Source organism: Botryllus schlosseri, chromosome 16 (assembly GCF_051294905.1).
Source record: "Botryllus schlosseri isolate E-star chromosome 16, Bs_hap1, whole genome shotgun sequence".
Lineage (NCBI taxonomy): Eukaryota > Metazoa > Chordata > Ascidiacea > Stolidobranchia > Styelidae > Botryllus > Botryllus schlosseri.
This window is the reverse complement of record NC_137251.1, coordinates 3,409,791-3,432,889: the sequence shown is the minus strand read 5'-3', so window position 1 is coordinate 3,432,889 and position 23,099 is coordinate 3,409,791. Positions and strand designations below refer to the sequence as shown.

General features: G+C 41.6%; 2 protein-coding genes and 1 long non-coding RNA gene across 4 annotated transcripts in view; 2 read left to right on the top strand and 1 right to left on the bottom strand.

Annotated features, from left to right (window-relative positions):
• LOC145458607 (S-adenosylmethionine synthase-like) overlaps positions 1 to 23,099 on the top strand; it is a 178,678-nt gene that overhangs the window by 124,981 nt on the left and 30,598 nt on the right. The window lies entirely within an intron of this gene.
• LOC145458605 (uncharacterized) overlaps positions 1 to 23,099 on the top strand; it is a 42,949-nt gene that overhangs the window by 18,052 nt on the left and 1,798 nt on the right. Inside the window, exons 10-14 of the mRNA XM_080337022.1 lie at positions 2,518 to 2,693; positions 2,760 to 2,860; positions 4,139 to 4,213; positions 19,594 to 19,759; positions 22,572 to 22,690. Of these exons, the coding sequence (XP_080193148.1) occupies positions 2,518 to 2,693; positions 2,760 to 2,860; positions 4,139 to 4,213; positions 19,594 to 19,759; positions 22,572 to 22,690 (637 nt within the window). The remainder of the gene's footprint in view (positions 1 to 2,517; positions 2,694 to 2,759; positions 2,861 to 4,138; positions 4,214 to 19,593; positions 19,760 to 22,571; positions 22,691 to 23,099) is intronic.
• Positions 13,492 to 21,314, bottom strand: LOC145458614 (uncharacterized). Its single transcript, XR_013921167.1, has 2 exons — positions 20,454 to 21,314; positions 13,492 to 15,645 (listed from the first exon to the last, which is right to left on the bottom strand). It is a non-coding gene; the product is annotated as an uncharacterized LOC145458614 (long non-coding RNA).

The following is a 23,099-nucleotide window of genomic DNA, read 5'->3' as shown; positions in this document are numbered from 1 at the left end:
TTGCTTTCCGTTTGTGAATATTTAGTTACTCTGTACTATGAGCTTGACCCGCAATCACACTGCACGAACGTAATACACTAAATGTGGGTAGTCAGCGATTGATGCTTATTTTAACCAATCATTGAAAATGATATAAAAAATACGTCGTTGTCTAATGTAAAATATCCAGACGGTGTACGGGATCAATCTTGATTACATATGTTTATTGTATCATAACAAAAAAATATCTGCTATTGGGGTGATGGCTACTGCATAACTTGTTTATGGCGTAACATTGGAACCAAGTATAGAAACCCATTTTACAATCTGCTCAATATAAATATAGCAATATAATAGTCAGACACCAAATACATTGTCCGGTCTGGACTCGACTGTAAAGGCATAAGCTTATATTCCCTTGCAAGTCCTGGTCAAACTTGTTGGCAAAGTGACGGAAGATGTTGATTTTATGGGACTATTATAGCATTTTAACCGGAACCTTTCAGGGGTTCGCACCATCCCTAGTATTCGGTCTCCAGTTCGTTCATTACGACTATGCACGGGAATGCGGCCGTAGGCTACATAAGTAATCGAAATGCGGCCTTGAATAGCAAAAAGTTTGCTGCTGCTGCTGTTTCAGTTGCTGAAGAGTGGTGTCAGGCAATGTTCCCTCTAATTTTTCACGAGTCTGCGCAAACAGGCCAACTCACTGCGCAGACCCCCGGAGTCTGCACTTTTTTCAGTACTTACCATCTGTATTGTGTGCCCGTTTAGTGGTTGTCTCTGCTAAGCGCGCGAGGCGCGAACAATTTATATCATTCATCAATTAATCGGTCAATCTGATAGGGAATTGCATATGTATTGGAATTAATCGTTATCCTCTCTCTGCTCACATAATCAGATTTACCGGTGGAGCTGATCAAGTGGGGTGTTTGGGAATAGATAGGCCCGCTAAATAATAATAAAACATCTTCGGGTGTACCCGTTGGTATCATTACTTCGTAACATGATGCTATTTCGTGACTATCTGCTATGTCAAAAGATATTGAAATCGCCCAAACGTATTGAACTAAAAGACGTACACGATTTCAAATTGGTCTTTCACTACTGGAAAAAAATGTTCTCTAGATATGGCATTTGTCTTGTTGTGGGACTCGGATCGCCAGGATAGGAACATTCGGCCCCAGCTATTTAGGACCTATGGACAATTAAACATATATGTAGCCTATATATATCGAAGTTTTCATTCAGCACAGGGGCAATCCTTTTCGGCCAAAGTTTTCTCGCTGCTGATCGTTCTGGCGCACTTCTTGGAGTCGCATGTTACATAGCCTATAACTTCATATGTCTTGGCGCGTCGTGGTGCGGTAATGGCCGACGCCCAAGTGCCCGTTTCTATAAATCATGTGTATTTTTTTGTTTGGAAAGGGTACCCAATAATCAAGATATCTGACAATATTAAATCGCGCCCAGCGCGAGAAAATTTATTGAAAAGTCCCAAAAAATACACCATGATTTATGTTAATTCACGAAATAATTTTCGGCCCCCTTCGAGCGAGGCATCTCCAACTGGGGGGTTTGGGGTGCGGCAGTTACGGTCCTGAGTCAATCTTACGCAATGTTCATGCCACGCAGAGAAGACTATTCGTTAGTTTCTCGCAGATTAACTTCGAGATGGCCCATTGTTATTTATAACTTTGGTAAACCATGTTATTTCGCCATTCCCAGAAGATAATGTGCTATTGAAATGATATCAGTATCGCTCACGCATACGAGACCATACTAAAAAATTTCTTTCGTGAGGCGCGCGTGATTGCAAATTCTCATTTCTTCGCGGAGCGCAATAATTAACTTTGCGGGCCGCACTTGTACCTCAGTTTCAGACTTCAGTGATAACGCTATTTCCCTATGGCAATGTTCCATCTAATTTTCCACGAGTCAGCGTGCCTGCGTGGTCCATTCTCCATTGGACAACAGTGCGCAACGACTAAAAAAAACATCACTTCGGATATTTTGTGCGCAGCTTAGATTTTCTGTGCGCAGAGACCGTTTCAGCACTGCGCATTTGCGCACGTGCGCAGCTTAGATGGAACACTGGTGTCAGGTATCATGCGCAGCTCATAGTTCAAAATAGAAAGAAATTGATGATCATGATTACTTTTTGTTGTATTTGTATTTCTTCAATAAAATATTATTTCTTTGTGGTTACTATGCCCTTCGCTCATGTTAAAGAGTAGAGCGTTGTACTGACGTAGAGTCATCAAAACAGCGTTACCTATTTCAATCTCGATATTGAAGTCATGCGTCCCGCGGTCTCTACGAATTTCGAAAAGTGGTCCACGACCCATTTTGAGTTGGCGACCCCTGTTCGAAATGGTATTTCAACGATACATTTCAATGGATGACTTTGAATCGGTATTCCAGGCAAGGATTTTAATTAGAAACATAATTCGTATATAGAGGGATTTCTACTTTTGGTAATTAAAACCCCCCTCAAAATATGTTGTGCTCTCTTTACCAGCTATTTTCTATGTACAGACCGTTGAAACAGATAGCATCTGGTGCAATCTGGGTTCTTGAAGAAGATGAGCGATTGAACACAGTGGAGTCGACAAGGAACATTAGTCGCTCTAGTCCACCCCGGCATTCCAAATCAAATAAACGAAAGATGGCGTCGGTGAAAGAGGATATGCATGAAAAACAAATTTTGGATGGTCTGAAATCTAATATAAGCCCACTACATTCGCAAACGTGACGCGTTCTATCTCCGACACTTTCAGATGATATCAATAGTGAGTCTAGCACTGAATGGAGAGCTGCTTCATCCGGCCAACATATAATGATAAGCTACCAATGGGCTCATCAAAATATTGCAATACGAGTAAGATTACGTATGTATTCAGCCATATTGCTAACTGAAAAGGAGTCACGTCGATGCGATATTAGTAATTAGTATAGATGGGCACAATGATCCAAGAACTCGATTCCGAATCATGATTCGAGTCGAGTCGAGCAGTGCAAGACAATCTTTTCGAGTAGTAAAATTACCTGCCCCGCTCCACTAAAAGTTATATTACACAATGTACATACCTTGATCACCAGAATCTGTGAGCAATATTTCACCGGGAAGAGTACATGGCTTCGGCCTTCATATTCCCATACGAGCACACTCTTAACGGTGTAATTTATCCGGGATAAGAGTTTCAAATGTGGCGGGCCGAAAGTCCCGTCAGCTCAAAACAAGAGGCTGTATAGTATAGCAGCCGAGGGATGCGGCCACAGACGTACCTTCAGTTAGCTATCTGCAAGTCTCGCCTGCAATACTTTGAGAAGTCGAGTGAGAGTCGGCAAACCCAACAGTATCAGGCATTCTAGTACGACCTGGCTGGCAACCAGGTACGAAATGCCTGATCTGTACTCACTGTACCTTCCGATCATAGGCAGAGGTTTTTCTCCGGGCTCTCCGGTTTCCTCTGTCAGATAGGACGAGTGAAGAGAAACAGAAAAGAGAGAAATACAGAAAAAGAATACACCAGAAGGCAAACTAAACCAGAGGAGAAACATTTGGTACTTTCGACCATTTGGGAACCCAAACCAAATTGGCAAAAAAAGCCAGAGGGGGAGTAGGCTGCGGCCCTTCAGACCCTTGCCTGGTCTCCGGTCATGCTAACTTCGCCAGGTACCAATTTGAAAATGCGATACCAACAAGTATTGCGTATATCACACTTCTAGATATCATAAAATTATATTTATATGTACTGTATATACAAGATGTTGCTTGTCTTTCGACGGAAGTGAAGGTTCACCATGATACAAAATCAAGGGTTGAGCAATTACATAAGTTCTAATTGTAGAATTGTAGCTAATTTTTCAGAATCCTCGAAAATTGCTGCGCAATAAGTATGAATTTTACTTATCATTTATGGTCCCATGTATGAGGCTGCCGCTATCCATAGATATTGGCTGCAAAGTGGTTAAGCCGGAGGTCGGTCGCGGGCCATGCAGTTTGAGCGTCTCTGATCTAAGCTGAACAAACGGCTAATCCCGACATATTATACCCAAAGGAAATGTGTGTCTGAAAATGGTTCTTGCAAAACCGCATTACCGTTTATTATCCGGTGACAATCGCGCAACTCAGTATCTTCTAACACATTTTCAGATAAAGGATGAATTGGAAAAGTCAGGATACCGAGTATGGATAGATACGGAGTCTATGGGCGGATCAACATTACAGGTATATGAGCTAATATTTTGTATGAGCTGATATTTTGCCTTGCGATTTCTGTTGGGGTGCGACTTGCGGGGGAAGTTTGTGTGGCGTATAATTAGTTAAACACGCCAATCCTTCTGGAGATATATCCCATGACCGTATAACGAGTGTTGTTTGCGTGTAACACCTTTTTGGATTTCTTGGGTGGTACACGAAAACAGAAACCATGACACCCCTGGGATATATATCCATAAGAATTGATGTGCTTGACTCATTTACACCTGTTGGAAGGGTGTGAAAGCACAATTTGGTATCTGGAAGTGCCGTTGACCTGATTTATATCCCACGCTATGGTGGAAATCTGATAAATGGGTATACAGCAGGGGTTTTTGAAGTATGGGTCGCGACCCAAACATCGATCGCGAAGTGTCTAATTTTGGGTCGAGACGGAACCAGAGAGATCTTAGAATCTGTGTGTAGTTTAATATTTGTTGCATCATGCAACAGAAAAATTCATCTGGATAGTTTAGGCATTTCCGCGGTTACTATAGCCCAGTCACCCCAGTGCTTTCCAACCTGTGTGACGGTTCGCACTTGTGCGACTGAAAAAAATTGCAGTGCGGATGACGAAGGTGGTGCGAATAGTGCGAATGAAAATCCGGATCAAGTGCGAATGAAAATCTCTGTTAAATTTTCTGACGTGGAATAATTCAAATAAACCTTATAGCAAATTTAAGATCAGTGTAACTTTTGTAGTTGCGACGCAATTGTAAAACTTATACGACGCACCACTAATCGTAGCTCTCACAAGCCGTAGTGAATTAATATTCCGGCACTATAATTATTACGTAACCAAAAGCCTGGTTTGGACGCTGGTTTAGTGGCAGTATAGAGATCTCTGCAATCTCTATAGTGGCAGACATACAGTATGAAAAATGACTTCAAATTGACTTTCTACTCTCTTTCGCTAAACAATCATCATATTTTTGTAATAACTGTTCGATAAGCGCGAAGCACGAGGATAGTAGTAAATACCACCCACCATTACATACTCAAACTTGCAAGTTACCGTAACGCAAATTTTTACCCCTTCAAGGGTTATTAAAGTATGGGCCGCAAAGGGTATATTTTTGGGTCGACACGGTGCTATCTGTTAATATGTATGTAATATTTATTGAATTTATTGCAAAAAATCCTGCGATAGATTTTACATATCCAAGGTCATTGTGTTGATTGTATGAATTCCTTTTCATGGGTGAGGCTCGGCCGCTCGGGTCGCGAGATGCCACAAAAACTCAGATTTTGGTGGTAGTCGAAAAGCAGCTTTACCGTTATTAAACTTTAATGAATTCTTAAGTTAGATTGAGCTATCGAGTAAAACACACAGTATCGTGAGTTATTTGCTCTTCTCATAAACTCGCGAGACAGAAGTTGGAGCAACGTATCATAAGGTAGCGATCTCTAATGTGCCTTGATCGTTTTGCACCGTATGTTCCAATGACATAAGGCAAAAGCCTCTACACAAACATGTGGGCGTTTCATCCTTTCGACAAACTAGAGCCTCGCAGGACCTTTGTGTCGACTCTCAAAAACGATTCCTGCCAGAAAGCATTTTTCACTCGCGAAAAATACGCTGTATTTTGGATAGTAGTGCAAAACAGATTATAAGACCTGGCCATCCAAGCACTATAGTAGACGTTCTTGTGCAAATTCCCAACAACATTGTTTGGCCGAGAAGGGTTTTAGGGAAATAGTTGAAAGCAAAACAAGCGAAAAAAGTTGCCTTTTTAATGAGACACTTGACAGCTTAAGCTACATAGTAGTCAATTTATTGCACATCTATACAAAATGTTGTTAAGTAGGCCTATCTTCATCTTCTTTATGTGTAACAATTTTCGATTAGTTTGTGCGAATGAAATTTATTTTACAAAAAAAAGTGCGAAACGAGCTCAAAAGGTTGAAAAGCACTGCTATAGCCAATAAGCGAGACAAGTAGAAAAACGTTACTACACTATGGCTTGATCATGAAAATTAGGGTCACCATATGTTCTCCATTCCGGATTCCAAAATATAGTAACCCTATTAAAATTTGCCGACCTTTATATTACACAAATAGGTTCGTGGTCATGCTAAGATGTCGGAAGTTGGATTCTTGGAAAACACTTTGGGAGACCGATGGAGTGCTTTATAGTAGGGGTGTGCAACTAGCGGGTGCAAGAATATGATAGTGTTGGGATGACTCGAGTCATGACTTGACTCGAGTCAGACTCGAGTCACCTTTTTCGCATGACTTGACTTGACTCGAGTCACTTTGCTAAAATGACTTGACTTGACTTGACTCGGCGTATCAGAAATGTGGATTGACTTGTGACTCGGACCAAAATTCACGAGTCAATTTCAAGTCATCAAGTTATCGGTGTGGATAAAAATCACTGTATCTTGCATATATTAGGATTGTTCGCGAAACGCTGGTGTAACCCGTGAGAGCGAATAATCAATCAAATATTGTGCGTTTCACTAAGTCTCGATTGTTCTCTCACAAATAAATTGACCGCAAACGAAGTGATTGAAGCTTACAGCTTACGTTGTCGTAACTTGAGTACTAAATTAATAAAATAGCGAAATGTCTATTTCTGTTCTCTGTTCTTACCCTAACCAAACCAAACCCTTTGTCTTCTTGAAATCGAATATAGTTTAAGTAATTCTCAATCATTGGCGCAGGCTCGAATTGTATCATCAATTTGTAAATGGGTAATGTGTTGCATCTTATAATTATGTTTGTCTATTCTCTATTTTGGCTGGTAACTATAAACTGAGGCTATGCAAATACGTAGTTTAACAGTTCTACGTATATGTGAGCGATACAGCGTCTTCTTGCGAGTATATTTAACTCTGTATTCGTTCATCGGTTCGGAAGTAATGACCACTCAATCTGCATTTCAAACAGCTAGCAACTTGCAATGACGTAATAATGCATCATACTTCGAAAAGGCAACTTGACTTGAAATGTGACTTGACTCGTGACTTGACTTGACTTGACTCGACTTGACTCGAGTCACCTCCAAAAATCGAGTGACTTGACTTGACTCGAGTCACCTTTGAAAATCGATTGACTTGACTTGACTCGAGTCAAAATGTGCAATGACTCGAAATGACTCGTGACTCGAAGGTAGTGACTTGATCCCAACACTGTATGATACACGGTATTTCGAGGTCAATCACTTCCGCGCCTGGACACATGAATGCATGAAGTTTTGGCCAACATGACGAGTAAAGTGCGGTTTCAAAAAGAGCTGCGGCGATAAAAACCCAGGCCAAAATTGACCATCGCTGGTTGGCCAAAACATTCGATCTTGATATGGATATATGGATGTGGACTTGGAGTAGTCTTTGAGATCAGACACCCACCTAAGCCTAGGCGAAGTAAAAAAGAGGCATGCACACTGAATGAAAAGTACAGCAGAGTACAGCATGTGGCGGAAGTCGAGATCGATGTTAGGTCGTGGTCTGGTAATCCTGAAGGCTGGCTAGTATTCATAAGAAAGTGCTTGTATTTCGACTTGAATGCGGTCATGCTCGACGACTGTCGGATAGCCGGCGAGATGCTGTTTCACAATTGGGGTCCGGCATACTTGATAAAGCAATGCGTTTTCGTGTATTCCGTCCTGATCATATGATAGTTGTTCTTCGTTGACACGCGTTTGCGGTACTTGTGCGCTTTTGACTCCGAGGTGAAGTAGTCGTTGAAATCTGAGGGACACTGACCGCAATGGAACTGATACATAAACTTGGGAATTTCTAGCTTCCTCATATCTTCTACGTTTAGAACACCAAATCTTTTGAGTAGCGATTTATCAGTTGCACATCCAGGCCCCCGTATGGGGCTTTGGCAATGATACGGATGATCCGATGTTGTAGTTTCTGCAGTGGGTCAATCGTATTCTTGCAGGCAGCACCCCAACAAAGAATTCCGTATTGTAACTTTGATAGGCGTTGAATAGTATCGACAGAACCCTAACTGGTAGAATGTAGGTAAGGCGGCGAAACGGACCACATACCTTCGATAATTGTGGTTTAAGGGATTGTATGTGACTCTTCCAAGACCTGTCCGAATCCAGTAAAACACCAAGGTATTTAGCATTTTTAGCGTTGGAAATTGGTTGGCCAGCGATGTCAACGGTTAGGTTATCGCAGGAATTCATGACCAATAATTGGGATTCGCAGCGTTAACCAGAAGGCTATTATGGGACGTCCATACTCATGAACTTTGGGCATTTGATCACGGGTTGCGGCATTCAAGCTTGCGGTAGTATGTGTGTGTTTAGAATGTATACATTCTATAGTGCGTGAGATAGGAGGTGACTATATCGTCAGCGAGCAGTGTGGTATTCAATGCTGAGGTTTCAAAGATATAATTGACATATAAAGTAAAAAAGACCGGTCCAAGAACTGAGCCTTGCGGAACACCATAGGTAAAAACGTGGGGGGACAAGGTGTTGGATATCGAGACCATTTGATAAATCGTAGTCAGCTAACTTTTCATGAGCTCTAGTTGTGGACCCCGGAACCCGTAGCGCGCCAATTTCGAGAGAAGAATACCATGATCGACGGAGTCAAACGCTTTGTTAGATCAAGAAAAATGCTACACCCGACACTTCATTTCTCCAAGACATCATATAGTAATGTTCAGCCACTGTTAGCAGGGTATGCGGGGTTTGATGCTTTTTGCGGAAGCCGAATTGCTGTGGAGAAATGATAGACATCTTGGCGAGGAACGAAGATAGGCGGAAGAGGAGCAATTTTTCGAACACAATTCCAATACACGTTAGGACAGATATAGGTCGGTAGTTGGTGACATATTAGCTCTATCTCCGGCTTTGTAAACCGGGACAACTCTGGCAGTTTTCAAATAATTGGGGTAGGCACCATTTTCTATCATGAAATTGAGAAAATGGGCAGTTTTAAAAACCAGGCTGGAATTACATCATATCCAACTGCCTTAATGGATTTAAGTTCATGAATTGCAACATAGCTCTTCCGTGGAAGTTGCAGGCTCGAGCATGATGGAGTGGGATACTGATTTAACATTTAACAACGCAGGTTTCGAGATAGATGAGGCGATATTAGGCCCTACATTGCAAAAATATTAATTGAAGTAATTTGAGATGACCGCAGGATCTGTCAGATTGTCCCCGGTAATCGAGTTCGTGATTTGCGAGACAGGCCTGGGGCGTTTTTCTGGTGCAAGAGCAATTTAATTCTTGACCAGGTGTTGTGAGTGTCCTTCCTATGTTTGTTGAAGAATTTCGCGTTAGCCTTCGCTTTTGCCTTGGAGACATGATGGGCGACGAGATTTCTGAAGCGTCTTAATATTTCTCGTTCGTCTTGGGGAGTGTTCGTGGTATCGAGTCTGTGATGCAACCGGTTTCGTTTTCGGATCAGTTGCACCAACTTAGAAATGGTCGGCACCAAAAAGTTGCATCCTTGCAATCTCACTAGACAGTAGTACACACGCAGTATAAATGCGACCCCTGAGGAAAATAAAACACGCCAATTTGAAGTCGCGTGCGCCAGACATGTTTCATAGCGGTGCGTTGCGCACAACTGTTGACTGCGTTTCATGATGTTATTTCGTGACCTCATATCTGCTACGTCAAAAGACATTGAAATCGCCGAAACGTACTAAACTAAAAGACGCACACGATTTCAAATTGGTATTTCTTCGCTGATGGCGGGATGGTATTTGCCTTGTGGGATTCAGATTGCCAGGACAGGAACATTCCGCACCAGACATTTAGGCGCCTATGGACAATTAAACCTTAGTGTATGGATATCGAAGTTTTAATTCAGTATAAGGTCAGTCCATTTTGGCCTTGGTTTTCTCGCTGCTGATCGTTCTGGCACACTTCACAGAGTCGCATGTTACATGGCCTAAAACTTCATACGTCTTGATGCCGCCGGTGCGTCGTGGCGCGATAATGGCCGAAGACGAATTGTCTATTTCTAAAAATCATGCATATTTTTTTCGGGGGTAGGGTACCCAATAATCAAGATATTTGTCAGCATTAAATCGCGAAAATTTTTAGAGTAAATCGCATAAACTTTTAAAAATATACGCTATAATTTATGTTAATTCACGAAATAATTTTGGGCCCCTTCGAGCTCGCCCTCCCACTCACAGTTATATCGTGGTCACATAATATACTACGTGCCTACGTCTTTATATACGGGCAAGCATCATTTGGATTAGAATGTGGCGTTTGATTTATACCGTGGTGTAAGTCTGAGGTAGGTTCTAGTTTTCTGTACCACGGGTGTATATTCACACCCGTATATCATGGGGATATATGGGTGTCAATACACGCTTTTTTCGCTAAGATTTTAGATTATTTGTGCAAGTCATCACTAGGGCCAGTTTTTGCAACTTCTGCAACTTTTTTTACACCTTCCGGCAGCTTCCTAGATACTCAGAATCTATGTACTATGACGTTTTAAGCTGTTTGGAGGGATCTTATAGTGCAACTTTTTGCAACTTTCTCAATTTTTCATGCCACTTTTTACTGCAACTTTTGTCAAATATTGCGTAAAAATGTGAAGGAGTGATTTAAAGAAACATGCTATAAACTATTTCTAGATTGGTTCTATTCTCTTTTACTTGCATAAGAAAGAACTATATGATGAGTTAGATCAGGCCTGGGCAAAGTGCGGCCCGTGAGACAAATGCGGCCCGCGAAGCCATTCTGTGCGGCCCGCGAAAGGTTGCTTGGAATTCATAACATTAAACCTTCTCTTTGAATGTTGATACGTGTACTAAAACCATCAACTAAACAGGAACTTCGTTTAGTTTGAAGCCTGTTCATTATTATGCAACAATTACGCTGCCTACGTACCTGACATTCGTAATCCAGATTCAAAATAAAGGCAATGTGGCAAAGTATGAGTAACCATTGAATTCACAGGAAATCACTCTTTCCATATAGTTTACGTCAAACCTTCTTTGTTTCCATTGTCACATTATGCATCATGCGGGTACGGGTACATGTTGCAAATTGTTACGAGAGGCGTTTCCAAATCCTTAATTCGGAAAACAAATCAATCTGTGCTCGCGTGCTCATCTCTATCACCCATAAAAGACAAAAGGGCATGTCAAAAAGAGAAAGCCGAAAGCTGAAATTCAAAGAAGGTTTAGAGCACTAAATATTTGTATACTGGAGTAAACTCGGTAAACCCATCCTTTTAGCTTGTGCCGGTACGATATGGCGAATTCACACATGCACGGTTGCCGGGCACGATGTTTGGCCAGTAAGATTTTAATTATGACAAAAACACGAAACAATCGGTCAAGGGAGAGCGAATTTCAGAAAAACTGCAAACTATGCTCAACATCAAGGCTATTTGAGCTGCACACTGCTCGGAATCCAGCAACCAAGACAAGCTTTGTACTAACCGCTATACATTTCAGTGCAGTGGCTCTCGAACTGGGGGACGTGAATGCATCTGAAGGGAAGCGCGCAGCTGAAGTTGAATGAAAAATTTTTCGAGCTCCGCTCGATTTAACTCCGGCGTATGCTATATTGCTCTGTGTATTGTCCGACTTTGATATTACAGAATTCTCTCGTCAACAACCTTAACCCTCCATGCCGTCAAACTATCCGTCGGGATTGCTAGCATGCTGGTTGCTCTTTTTAATATGTTGTGATATCATGATATCTCTATCTTCTCTATCATGAAGGGGGCGTGTCTAAAAAAGTTTGAGAACCACTGTTTTAGTATAGGGGTTTAAAAAGAGTTAAAATGTATCATGTTCAATATTGTTTCGAATCATGACGGCTAATATATATTTTTTAATTAACCGCCACTTTCTCATTACCTAACATCAACACATGCACAGAGCAGCATTTATTAACATTGTAATTTAGAAATAAAATAGAAATACGTTGGAAAATATAGCTAAAATTTTTCACTCGGCCCGCCAACGTATTTTCTACTTCTCGTTTGCCCGCGGAGGAAAATAATTGCCCACCCCTGAGTTAGATCATGCTGGCCTACTAAAACAGTAGCCATGGTTAGATGCATCTCAATGTCTTATGTGACACGATTCCTTGCAAGCAAGAAGTTAAACTACCCCTGCCAAGCCCCAACGTGCCCAAACAATATGTTAATTATTCGCTTTTTTTAATTCTGTCGTTTAAATTTGAGATAGTTTCCTATTTCACGAACGTCCAGGCTATTGATTTTGTTAAATCGCCAAGAGTGAGTTTTTCTGCAATGCCGTGGGTCAAGTTTGCAGACCTAGGGGTTTGGGGTGCGGTCATAGGCGCTGAACTCTGATTTTCCCTAGGTGTGCGAGATCGATGACGTCACAAAGGGCTGGCGTCATAGTGCGTCATAATTGACAAATGAGCCGACTCGCAAGCGTTCAATATCACCTCTCACTTGTATATGGTGACAAAATCACGATACTATTAAGCAGGCGCGTAGCCAGCCGGCCGCTTTCTGGACTGATTGAATTCATTTCAAAGTTACCAAGGTCGCATCAGTTTATTATGGTTAAGCACATGCACCAATGCCGGTAATACATCGATCGGATCAGCATCCTTGTGTAATGGACTCGCTCGCGTGATATATATATGCGTTACACATCACGCTACCATAAGATTACAAGCGAGTCCGACTGTGCATGTGAGCTGTGCAGTCAATTAGCGGGCTACATATTAGCCAACACGCGCGCCGACAATTAGGAGATTTCACCTCGAGAACAAACGAATACGCATTTTTGGCGACGGCTAATAAACTACAGTTACGGAAATTAATCTCCCAAATGGAAAGTCAGTTCCGGACTCTACTCATTAGTGACTCTGATTTCAGAGGAGTCAGAAGTTTCGATATCAAGAGCCTGAAAGACATTTTCCAATCATAGTATTAGCGTTAATCAAAATCAGGGGTGGGCAGTTATTTTCCTCCGCGGGCCAAATGAGAAGTAGAAAATACGTTGGCGGGCCGAGTGAAATTTTTTAGCTATATTCTCGAGCCTATTTTAATTTTATTTCTAAATTACATTGCTAAGAAATGCTGCTCAATGAATGTGTTGATGTTGCGTAGTGGCGATTTATTAAAAAAATATCTATTTGCCGTCATGATTCGAAAAATGATAACATGATATATTTGTAACTCTCTTCAAACCCGTGTACACGTTCTTCTGTTAAGATACTAAAACTGGTTCTTTTTGGGCACGCCCCCTTTTCTATGATCGTGAAAAATTTCGCGCGCAACCCCCTCCCCATCATGCTATCACAAGATACTAAAATGAGCAACCAGAATTCTATTAATCCCACCAGATAGTTTCGTGGCATGGAAGGTTATGGTTGTTGGTGAGAGAATTCCGTAATATCGAAGTCGGACAATACAGAGAGCAGTAGCTATACTATAAGCTGGGGTATATCGCGCGAAGCGCGAAAAAATATCAACTTCAGCTTCGCGCCTCCCTTCAGATGCTTTCACGCCCTCTCCAGTTTTCGAGAACCACCGCACCGAAATGTAACTGGGATAGTGCAAAGCTCGTCTTGGTTGCTGCATTCCGACCAGTGTGCACCTCAAATAGCCTTGATGTTGAGGGAAGTTGGCAGTTTTTTCTGAAATTCGTCCTCCCTTGTCCGAGTGTTTCGTGTTTTTGTCATAATTTAAATCCTCAATCTCAGCGACATGCTCGGCAAAAACCAAAAGGACCGGTTTGCCCGTAACTCCAGTAATGCTCTAAACCTTCTTATTTGAATTTCAGTTTTCGGCTTTCTCTTTTTGACATGCCCGTTCATCCTTCATGGACCCACCCGTGATAGATATGAGTCATATAGTAATCGCGAGCACTGATTGACTTGTTTGTACGAATTAGTGATTAGGAAACGCCTCACGTAACAATTTGAAACACGTAGGCCTACACCGTATATTGCGTAATGTGACAATGACAACAACGTAGACTTGACCTAAACTTTATGGACTGAGTGATTTCTTGAGAATCAAATTGTTACTCATACTTTACCATATAGCCTTTATTTTCAATCTGGATTACGCATGCGAGGTAGGTAGGCAGGGTGATCGAGGCACATTAATAAGCAGGCTTCAAAGTAAATGAATCTCCTGTTTAGTTGATACAGCCTACGGTTCAACTCCTCGCATCAACATTAAAAAAGCAGGTTTTTTATGAATTCCAAGCAACCTCTCGCGGGCCGCACAGAATGACTTCGCGTGCCGCATTTGGCCCGCGGGCCGCACTTTGCCCAGGTCTGATCAAAATCAATTACGCCGCCGTCTGCTTACGGTCAGAATGTATTTCAATCAATTCCGTCGATGTTCAATGTCTGCGCCAGTCTGACACCACAATCACAGAAGACGCGATAGTTCCGGCCGGCGTATCAGATATCATATGTTTACTGTACACAGCACAAGATGACAATCGCCACATTTCGCGTCCAGAGAAATTGACATCTCTGCTAGTATCGAGGTCTCGGTTTTGTTGGTTGCCTGTCTCCTAAATACTTGCGTCCAATGTATTCAGGCGCATGGCCGAGTTGTTATGGAGTCTGTTTTACAATGGCGGCGATTTCAGGTGGTTTAACCCTTTCTCATCTTTTATAACTCAAACCTTGACACACATCTTCTGATGATGCTATGTTCAAGTACGTACGCGTCGCACATTCGATGTCAATCTTTAATCACAATCGAGCGATAGGATCCAAATCATGCTAGGCCCGAGACGCGATAGTTAGGCTAGCAATGATATATTTCGTACCAGGTCTATTTCAGACGCAATTGTGTAGGGCTGTAGGCCAACGATGGTATCGTGCGCAGACCAGCGATGGTATAGTGCGCACCGGACCTATTGCAGATGCGATTCTTCAAGCCAGCGAAACTCGGCTTGGTAGACACGCGATAAATCAGGCCAGCGACGATTGCAGAGCGCGCGGCAATTAATGACGTAATTTCGCATTCATCTCGGCGGGAAACCGCGTTGCGTTACATTGTGCACAAACGATTCCCGCTAATTGGAAACACGCTTCTCGCTAATTGGAGGTGGCCGCGCGCAACTCTGATCAAATAGGACTAACTGAGTACTGTATTAGCGTCGGAATGGCCATTTTAAAAGGACGAGGTTTTGCTACGGGCTTCAATATATTGCTGCTGATTTGCCTACGTGTTCAGCAGCACTACGAAATGCATTGCTTATTTCTAAATCGATCAATTCACCAGCCAGTCAGTTACAGACCTAACCGAATTCTGGGTATGCCGCATACCTAAAATATTCCTAGGTATGCGCGGCATACCTAACATACCTAAGTTCAGGGCCTATGGGTGCGGTATTTGACAGTTGTTTTACGGGGAGGGAGGGGTGGATTATCGCTATGTTGTTCGTCCTTTTTGAGAGAAATTATTCCGCACTGCGTCATCTTATTGCTGTGTACCTGAAAAAAAAAAAGTGATTTTATGCGGTTTCGCCAAACTGTCCGTGAAATGCTAAAGCAGTGGTTCTCAACCTTTTTGGCCCGCGGACTATTCTCAAGCTCGCCTATATATCCGCGGACTCGAGCTATATATTAATGAAAATTAGTTTTTTTTTTAATTTCTATCCAAGAGAGTGCGGTATCAACGAAAAAATCAGGCACTGTTTTTCACTCAACACACACTCAATTAGAGCCTTGTCCTTGAAATTGCTTGACAAGTTTATCGAATTCCGGAATTGTGGTTGGTAATGTAGGCCTACATCTGATGTCATCTAGCGGTTGAAGTCTATTGCGATACTTCTTTTGATCATCGTCAGCGTTGAAAAGTCAGATTTTCACAGGTATGTGGTTGGAAATGGCAAAAGAGCTGTTGCAGCTTGCTAGCAAAGATCTGAAAGACTATGCTCCATCGACTGCACAATTGCCCAAAACTGAGTCAAAGAAGCCTTTTTAAAGTTGTCTTTCCATATCTGTCGGCTTTGCAATGCAAACAACTGTTCATGTTCAGTAATGTAGTCCATATTTCGAGTTCTACTGTTAATAGACAACTATAGATTGTTTCTGTGATGAGCCCAGCATGTCCCTACGATTTATCAATATCCAAATAACGTCTACAAGTGGACCATAAGTCTCAGCGTATATCACTCAGCGTATATCGCGCCGAAAACGCTTGCATACGTGTGTATGAAGAGCTGTCATAGGGGTTTATACCTGGCATTTTCGGTATGTGAATACTCAGCGTCAAATTCCGCATCCAAGCGTACCAAATTCAAGTCAATCCGTCCAAAATTGTACATTTATAACCAGGATGGAATAGGTTATGACAATTTTACCAATGGGCCACCTCGGGCATAAATGTAGGGCATTTTGAAAAATTCCAGTTGGCGATAATAAGGGTTTATAGGCACACCTGACATATTTGGTATCAAGCAAGAAAGATGCTAGCGATGCGCAAAGCATATCCGTCTTGCCTGTGACACTTGCAACCAAATGGATTGCCCAAGACACAGAACATTTCAGGAGAACGAACATTGCTTGGAATGCTGAACAATTTGTTGTAGAGCTTGATGTTTCGTTGTTCATGCGTTTGAAATATACGTGGCGAAACATCGCTTATTGAGGTATCTCTGATATTGCTTTCCAAACTACATTCATTGTAGTATAATTTATTAACTTGAAGGCATTTCGTATGACCCTCATCAAGAGTTAACGGCACAATAAGAAGCATACAACGAAAACCAAATTGGCAAGATATGACGTAACAGTGTAATAATAAAAAGGAACGCTAGCTGGCCAGAGTCAGCTGTACCGGTAGTCTAATAAAGGGACAAGACAAAAATAAAATTATACAATGCACAGAAGACGTTACACAGACAATTAGCGGTATATATTTATGGCATACTTAACGATTGTAGACAAACTCTTTCTCCTTCTTATTGTATATCTCTTGATAAGGGGAACGCGAAAAGTCTTCGAGGTAATAAATTCTACTACAATGAATATAGTTCTGAAAGCACTATTCAAGCTCAGTACCGCTAGTCACATATTTGGGTATCTTTGCATTTTATATGACAGCTATTAAGGTGACTAACAGTTCAAGAGTTGTATTTTGCGAATCACCCATCAAGGTTGAAGCCCAAGTATCAAATCTGAATTTGACGAACCCGGACCAGTACGGGGCTCATGCACTTTCGGACCAAAAAGCTATTTTCTCCGTAAGGCTGTGATGACTTTGGTCCGAAAGTGAACGAGCCCCGTAGGTCCGTCAATTTCATGTTCCGAAATCATATCGGAAATTCAAGAAAAAACTCTAAATTTCGATATTTTATGTGGATATTCGACATGCTCAAGCTAAGACTATGTCCGTGGACCTCCAAATTAGGATCTATGATCGTTTGGTAAGGTTTTATCAATAAAAAATCATCTAATATAACACATTCAAAATGAGACTTCCGCTTTTCCATTGAAAAACATGGGGAAATATCAGGTTGACAATTTGTCAACGTGTGTGTCGATTAATTTACCGAAAATCCCTGTGCTCGCGGACTCATCCATGTCCTTCCACGGACTCATTTGAGTCCGCGGACTCGGGGTTGAGAAACACTGTGCTAAAGTAACAAATTTGACATCTCTGCATGAAGCTTTCGAGTAACTCATACCCTAATAATCTAACAAAAATCATAAATGCAACTTTTGTTAAAATCAAGTGCATCTTTCTGACGATTTTAGTGCAACAAAAACTTGTCCTAGTCATTACTCGATTGAAGAGTCTTTGTACTCGGGGAAGTAAAATTTCCTGCCTCACTTGCATAAAAGGAAAGGAAAAGGACGTAGTTTATTTTTGTCCTTGATGTTTTTGCGGCATATACACCGACTCATGATACACATACACACGATCTGCGCATATGCATACCATGAGTGCTTGATGTACATATGCCGCTGGACAAGGAAGTACAAATATAGCCTTTACGGCTTTCTAAGTCATGCACCACCCCTCCATGCTATCCCAGTAATGCATTAGCACCAAGCAGGGAAGTCATGGATACCAGTGTTACTAATCCGGTCTTTGGTCTGACCCGGCCGGGAATCGAACCCACGACCTACCGATCAAGAAGCCGGACGCTTAACCATTACGCTATCTTGTCCGTTAATGTCGGTGCATACAATGCACAGCCGAGTTTTAGTAGGCCCGAGTGAGGTTAATGGGTCGATCGCTAACGACAACGTCCTTGTCCATCATCCATTCCATCTTTTTATTGCCGCATATAACTTTCCATCGACCAATAAGCATTTGAACTCGTACTTGAGGCGCGCTGTCCGCAGTTAGCAATTACAATCCAGACTATGTCTAGGACAGTGGTTCTTAAGGTTTAATAACCTTGGGAACACTTACGGCCCTTGCGCTATTCTGCAAGCCCAAAGTTTTACTGAGTCATAGAAACATAAGTTTACCACAATGCATATCTAAATACAGATCTAATACGTTACTATAGAATAATATCGTGCACACAATGAACTGTGCATCAACAGAATGTTAAAGGAATAAAACTATTAAAATATAATTCTCACACAATAAAGCGAAAACGTTATAATGAGTGTTTATTGACAATCATTGTGACTCCTGCTGTTTCCTTTCAGACCAGAGAAATGCGAGGCATTGGAAAGTGTCATCGTTTTGTTCGGTCGAAACGCAACAACTTGATCCTAATTGCTTAATTGCAATGGAGCATATAAATACTGCTGATAGTATCGGCATTTCAGAACGACGTGGTTTCGATTTCGAGCCCAAAACCTCCCCTGCCTACGCCACTGCTCATGACTTACCGCGACAACAGTCACCATTCGACAAATGATCGCGCCTAATTCCCTGGAGCCAATGATGGCCATGACGGGCGTATCATCACAAATTATATGCATGAGTTGAGCGTGTGTCTTGACCCTCAGTGAACCACTGAGACTGTCTCATGGAGCCCTGTATAGTGTTCCATGGGACACCGGTTAAGACACATGGTGTATGGTGATTAAACTTCGTGTGAGAAATGACAGAATATTCATTTATCAAATAACTAACTGAAGAGCTTCTTGGAGGTACAGAACTTCAATATACAATTAAATAGTATATTCATATTGAAATGAACCCGAATATGTTCGGCTGACACTCGTCAGGGGTAATCGTCAGCAAAATATTGTAAACACTTGAACTAGTTGCTGACGATTACCCCTGACGAGTGTCAGCCGAAAATATTCGGGTTCATTTCAATATGAAAATAACTAACTGTGTAAATAACAACTTCATTAGCAGCTCGCATGCTGCAAAGGGTTTGCCACCCTTGGCCTACCCATCCCAACGTATACTAAAACACCATTTGGTATTGTACTGATATATAATCCTTGTCTCTCGTCGTTAAGGCTATGGCTGACGCTGTCGAAAAGTCCGCAATCGTACTAATATGTATGTCGCGAAGTTATAAAAGAAGTCGAAACTGCAGAACCGAGGCGGGATATGCGTATAAATTGCAAAAAGATCTGATTCCCATAAGAGTTGCACGAGGCTACGACCCTGATGGCTGGCTCGGTAAGAAAATTGCTACTATTAGGTTCAGGTGGCGTTGTTCAATAATCTCATCAATTCAAAACACCACAACATCGCGATTAAATTTGGTTTAATATAATTTAATTGCGTTACAGTATATATCAATATACGTTTAGGCCTATAGTCGTGTCTCCTGAAGTGCGACGATGAACACAATAGCTCAGTGTTATTAAACCTTTTTGAGCTCCATTCGCACTTTTTTGGTAACATAAATTCCATTCGTACAAACTAGCCGAAAATTATACAAAAAGAAGATGAAGATACTTAACAACATTTAGTTCAGATGTGCAACAAATTGGCTCCTATGTAGCTGAAGCTATCAAGTGTCTCATTGAAAAGGCAACTATTTTCGCTCATTTTAATTTCAACTATTTCACTAAAACCCTTCTCGGCCAAACAAGTTGTTGGGATTTGTACAAGAACGCCTAATAGTGCTTGGATGGCGAGGTCTTAAAATCGGTTCTGCACTACTATCCAAAATACACCGTATTTTTCACGAGTGAATAATGCTTGCTGGCAGAATTCGTTTTTGAGAGCTGACACAAAGGTCACGGAGGCTCCAGTTTGTCGAAAGGGTGAAAATCTCACATGTTTGTGTTGAGACTTTTGCCTTATGTCTTGGAAAATAATGTCCAAAACGATCAAGGAGAGTAGGCACATTAGAGCTCGCTATTACCTTATGACATGTTGCTCCAACTTGTGTTCTGCTTTTTTTCTTTTCGATTTCTCATTTTCTGTCTCGCGAGTAAAAATACCAAAGCATCTTTAATGTGATGGATAACAGGCATTACGTTCATTGTGGTGGCATAAAAGGTACATATTTGGACTTCTACATATTACATCATATTGTGACGTCATAATGACTGATACTCGATTACTCGACTCGAAGCATATTAGGTGATTCAGAATCGAATCACTCAGGTACTCGATTTTGCCCAGCCCTACTTGAGAATCCATAACAGTTTAATAACGGTAAAGCAGCTTTTTAGACTACCACCAAGATCTGAGTTTTTGTGGCATCTCGCGACTCGAGACTCACCCATGAAAAGGAATTCATTTTTAATATTACAGTAGTATCCTACGATTTTACGGACATGTATCACACACAGAACGCGCACACCACAATTCTATACCCAACACAGCACTACAAAACATGTCTGACGCGCGCGATTTCAAATTATGTGGTGAATTCAATTCCTCTGCGTGTCGCAGTTGTACTACTGTAACTACTGTCTACTCAGATTGTAAGAACGGGACTATTCCGTGCCGACAACGGAGCATATCCATATCGAAAGGTTTAGCCATCCAGCTTCGGTCATTTTTTACCAAGGTTATGTCGCCGCTTAGGTTTCTGGCACCGCATTTTATCAGCGGTTTGTTGGCCAAAACTTTTCGTCGTCAGCATGTGCCCCGACGCAGAAGAGGTTGGCCTCGAAATGAATGAGTGTCATAGGCCTGAACTCGCTCGTTGCTCACCCCTACACTGGTTCATCCGAACGGTCTTCGACCATGTTTTCCAGAAAAACCGGTCGGGCAAATCTTAAGGATTCTCATGATAAAGCCATATTTTCTGCGTGTCTCTCTTATTGACTACAGTACTCAACATAATGACCTTGGATATGTAAAAACTATCGCAAGATATTTTGCATTAAATTCAACAAATATTACATACATATTAACAGATAGCTCTGGCACCTTGTCGACCACAAATCATACCTTTTACGGTCCATTCTTTATTAAACCTTGAAGGGGTAAAAATTAGCGTTACAGTAACTTGCAAATGTGAGTCTGTAACGATCGTACTACTATCCTCGTGCCTCGCGCTAATCGGACAGGTATTACGAAAATATGATGATTGTATAATGAAAGAATGCAGAAAGTCAATTTGGCGTCAGTTTTCCAGCCTGTCGCAGGCTCAGACGGTCTGATATACTGTATGTCTGCCACTACACCAGCTTCCAAACCAGGCTTTTGGTTACGCAATAATTATAGTGCGAAAATATTAATTCACTACGGCGTGTGAGAGCTACGATTATAGTGGTGCGTCGTAAGTTAAACAAGATTTTACAATTGCGTCTAAACTGCAACTGTGACACTGTCCTTGAATTCCCTATTAGGTTTATTTGAATTATTCCACGTCAGAAAAATTAACAATTACTCTCGATTTTCATTCGCACTCATCCGGATTTTTCGTTCGCACCATTCGCACCATGTTCGTCATTCGCACTGCAATTTTTTTCATTCGCATAAGTGCGAACCGTCACACAGGCTGAAAAGCACTGCAGTAGCTTTAGCTTATAGATCGTATCGGATTCGGCGAAATGATTCATGTTCCGTGGCAACTTCATAGGGTTAATTCAACAATATGTTCCCTATCGATTTATAAATTTTGTATTGTAAGATATGACCGTTCGCCCGTTGCTGACATATGCACAGTACACACGTACAGATAAGGATCACAGATTCAAGTCAGGACATCATATAGTATTATGCTATCAAAAAATACCATTATTCTGCATTCTACGGATTAGTAACGTCACATGTCCAATGATATCACCCTGCTCCAATCTCAAAGCCTAATAGATGAATAAGAGCGTGTTGGACACTTCCTATGCTGATTGAGGTGGACGAATAAGCACTTATGATATATACTATGCAGTTACGGCACAGAATTATGCGCGGCGGTTCATGAATTGCAAAATGATTGCATTCACAATCATTATATCACGCATGTTTCGAAGTGTTTGTATATTTAAAAATTAACATTTACTAACAAAATACTAAATTTATTAAGGCGCCTTGCAAGAAGCGAAGCTTTACTTCGATTTCAGTGACTTACCGGAGTTCGACACGATGATGCATAAGCTGAAAAAAGAGATCGGAGACAAAGCTAAAATTGTAACTGATGCTATAGTAAGTTTTCTATTTGCAGGAATGTCACATGAAATTAACCTCTCTCGTTCATCGTGGGTTCTCAGGGCGTCGACCCCCGTACCACACTGCTCTGAGACCTATCGGCCTCATAAAATTATACGGAGCACAATCCACCGGCCGGCACATCTTCGCACACACGCCAGCTCAAATATAATAGCCACACAGTAAAACAATGCGCATGGCCCCATAAAGTCATAATATCGGGCAAATATTATTCTCATATTCACCACCGGTCCCACAACACTATCACATACCTTGCCTTTGCAAATCTGCAATGTGATGTAATCTACTGCAAAGCATGAGTCTAGTGGTTTCCAACCTTTTTCGTCTCGTGGACCCCTCCGCCCGATATTTGATCGAAAATCCCTCCCTGAAAAGTTGCTAGGTC